At 37.4% G+C, this 1341-nt stretch overlaps 1 protein-coding gene across 1 annotated transcript; it reads left to right on the top strand.

Moving 5' to 3' along the window:
• Window positions 1–247: 247 nt before the first annotated feature.
• On the top strand, window positions 248–1063 carry LOC124369550. Its single transcript, XM_046827578.1, has 3 exons — window positions 248–291; window positions 422–541; window positions 720–1063. The coding sequence occupies exon 3, from the start codon at window positions 737–739 to the stop codon at window positions 1061–1063; it is 327 nt and encodes a 108-aa protein (XP_046683534.1). The 5' UTR covers window positions 248–291; window positions 422–541; window positions 720–736.
• Window positions 1064–1341: the final 278 nt, after the last annotated feature.

Below are 1341 nucleotides of genomic sequence, written 5' to 3'. Positions count from 1 at the left end.
CTGTAACATCGGAAAAAAAGTGGTTTGTTTACCGCTTCGCGTCGGGCGTCGGCTATTTGTTGTCGTTCTGCTACCGTAGTTCGTCGTCTGCGTCGTTATTGTTTTGCTTGCTATTACGTTTGTTTATGATTGTTTTGTGAGTAAATACAATGAATCGTAACAGTATTGAAGACAATCAAGTTCTAGAAGAGTTACTCAGATGTTCAAGTGACAGTGAAAGTGATGATTTATTCCAAGATGACACAGATAATGATCCCGATTTTACTACTGATGGACTTCTTGGAGATGCAAGTAAGTTTGTTGACATTGTATTTTTACTCAAATAACAAATATAAGCAAATTAGTAATAAAAACATTTATTCTTGTGTTTTGTAAATAATTGGTTTATTACAGAATTTTACAGTTTATTGTTTATTTTCAGCTTCTGATGAAGATTTTGATGATGTTCCTGGAACAAGTGGGCTAGGCCTATCAGACACTCCCAATAGACCAAGTACAATTGAAACTAGTAGTCATGAAAATATACTTCATCATGAATCTAGTAAGTAGATATGGTTTTGTTAGGCAGTGCAGACAATCTTTTAGGCTAATATAGCCTACTGCAACAAATTTGTTTGATAGTGTAGGCTATTTTGTTTTCCTTTGTCAATAAAGTTTATTTTGCAATCCTTTATAATAGTCCTGGCCTATTGTAGAGTAATTTAGTTTGTTTATTGTAGGCTCTGAAGATGAAGCCATGGAAGAAAGCCCTAGGCCTAGAGCCATCCGTGGAAGGCCATTGGGGCACAGTACAGCTAGGCCAACTGTTCGAAGAACTCAGGCTAGACCTACAAATACATATAACTGGACTGACAATGATGTGACTCCAAACATTCCTGTGTTTGTTGGGCAAGGTAAACTGCAGACAGGTACAGTTCTGGAAGAAGGATGTTCAGTAAGTGACACATTTTCTCATTTCATTGACAATGATATAATAACCCTATTGAAACATCAAACAAATCTATACGCCTCTCAAAAAAATAAGACAATTGAGGGCAAAACAGGCACTTTCACCTTCTTGTAGGATGTCTGAGTGGAAGAGTGTTAGTCTACTAGAAGTAAAGAAGTTTCTAGCAATAATTATACATATGAGCTTCAGCAGCAGACCACAGATCCAAGATCACTGGAGCACTGATCCTGTTGTCTCGTGCAATTATTGCCCTAATATTATGGGAAGGAACAGATTTCTTTTGATTCTCTCTAACCTTCATTTGAGTGACAGCTCAGTCCAGCCTAAAAAAGGAGAACCCGGTTATGACCCCTTATACAAAGTTAGGCCACTGATTGATCACGTTGCTGAAC

This window comes from Homalodisca vitripennis, chromosome X, assembly GCF_021130785.1.
Source record: "Homalodisca vitripennis isolate AUS2020 chromosome X, UT_GWSS_2.1, whole genome shotgun sequence".
Lineage (NCBI taxonomy): Eukaryota > Metazoa > Arthropoda > Insecta > Hemiptera > Cicadellidae > Homalodisca > Homalodisca vitripennis.
The sequence above is the reverse complement of the archived record's forward strand: the minus strand, read 5'-3'. Positions and strand labels throughout refer to the sequence as shown.

Bases quoted from the DNA above. Each gene is read 5' to 3' on its own strand.
- LOC124369550 (XM_046827578.1), top strand. From the start codon at position 737: ATGGAAGAAAGCCCTAGGCCTAGAGCCATCCGTGGAAGGCCATTGGGG.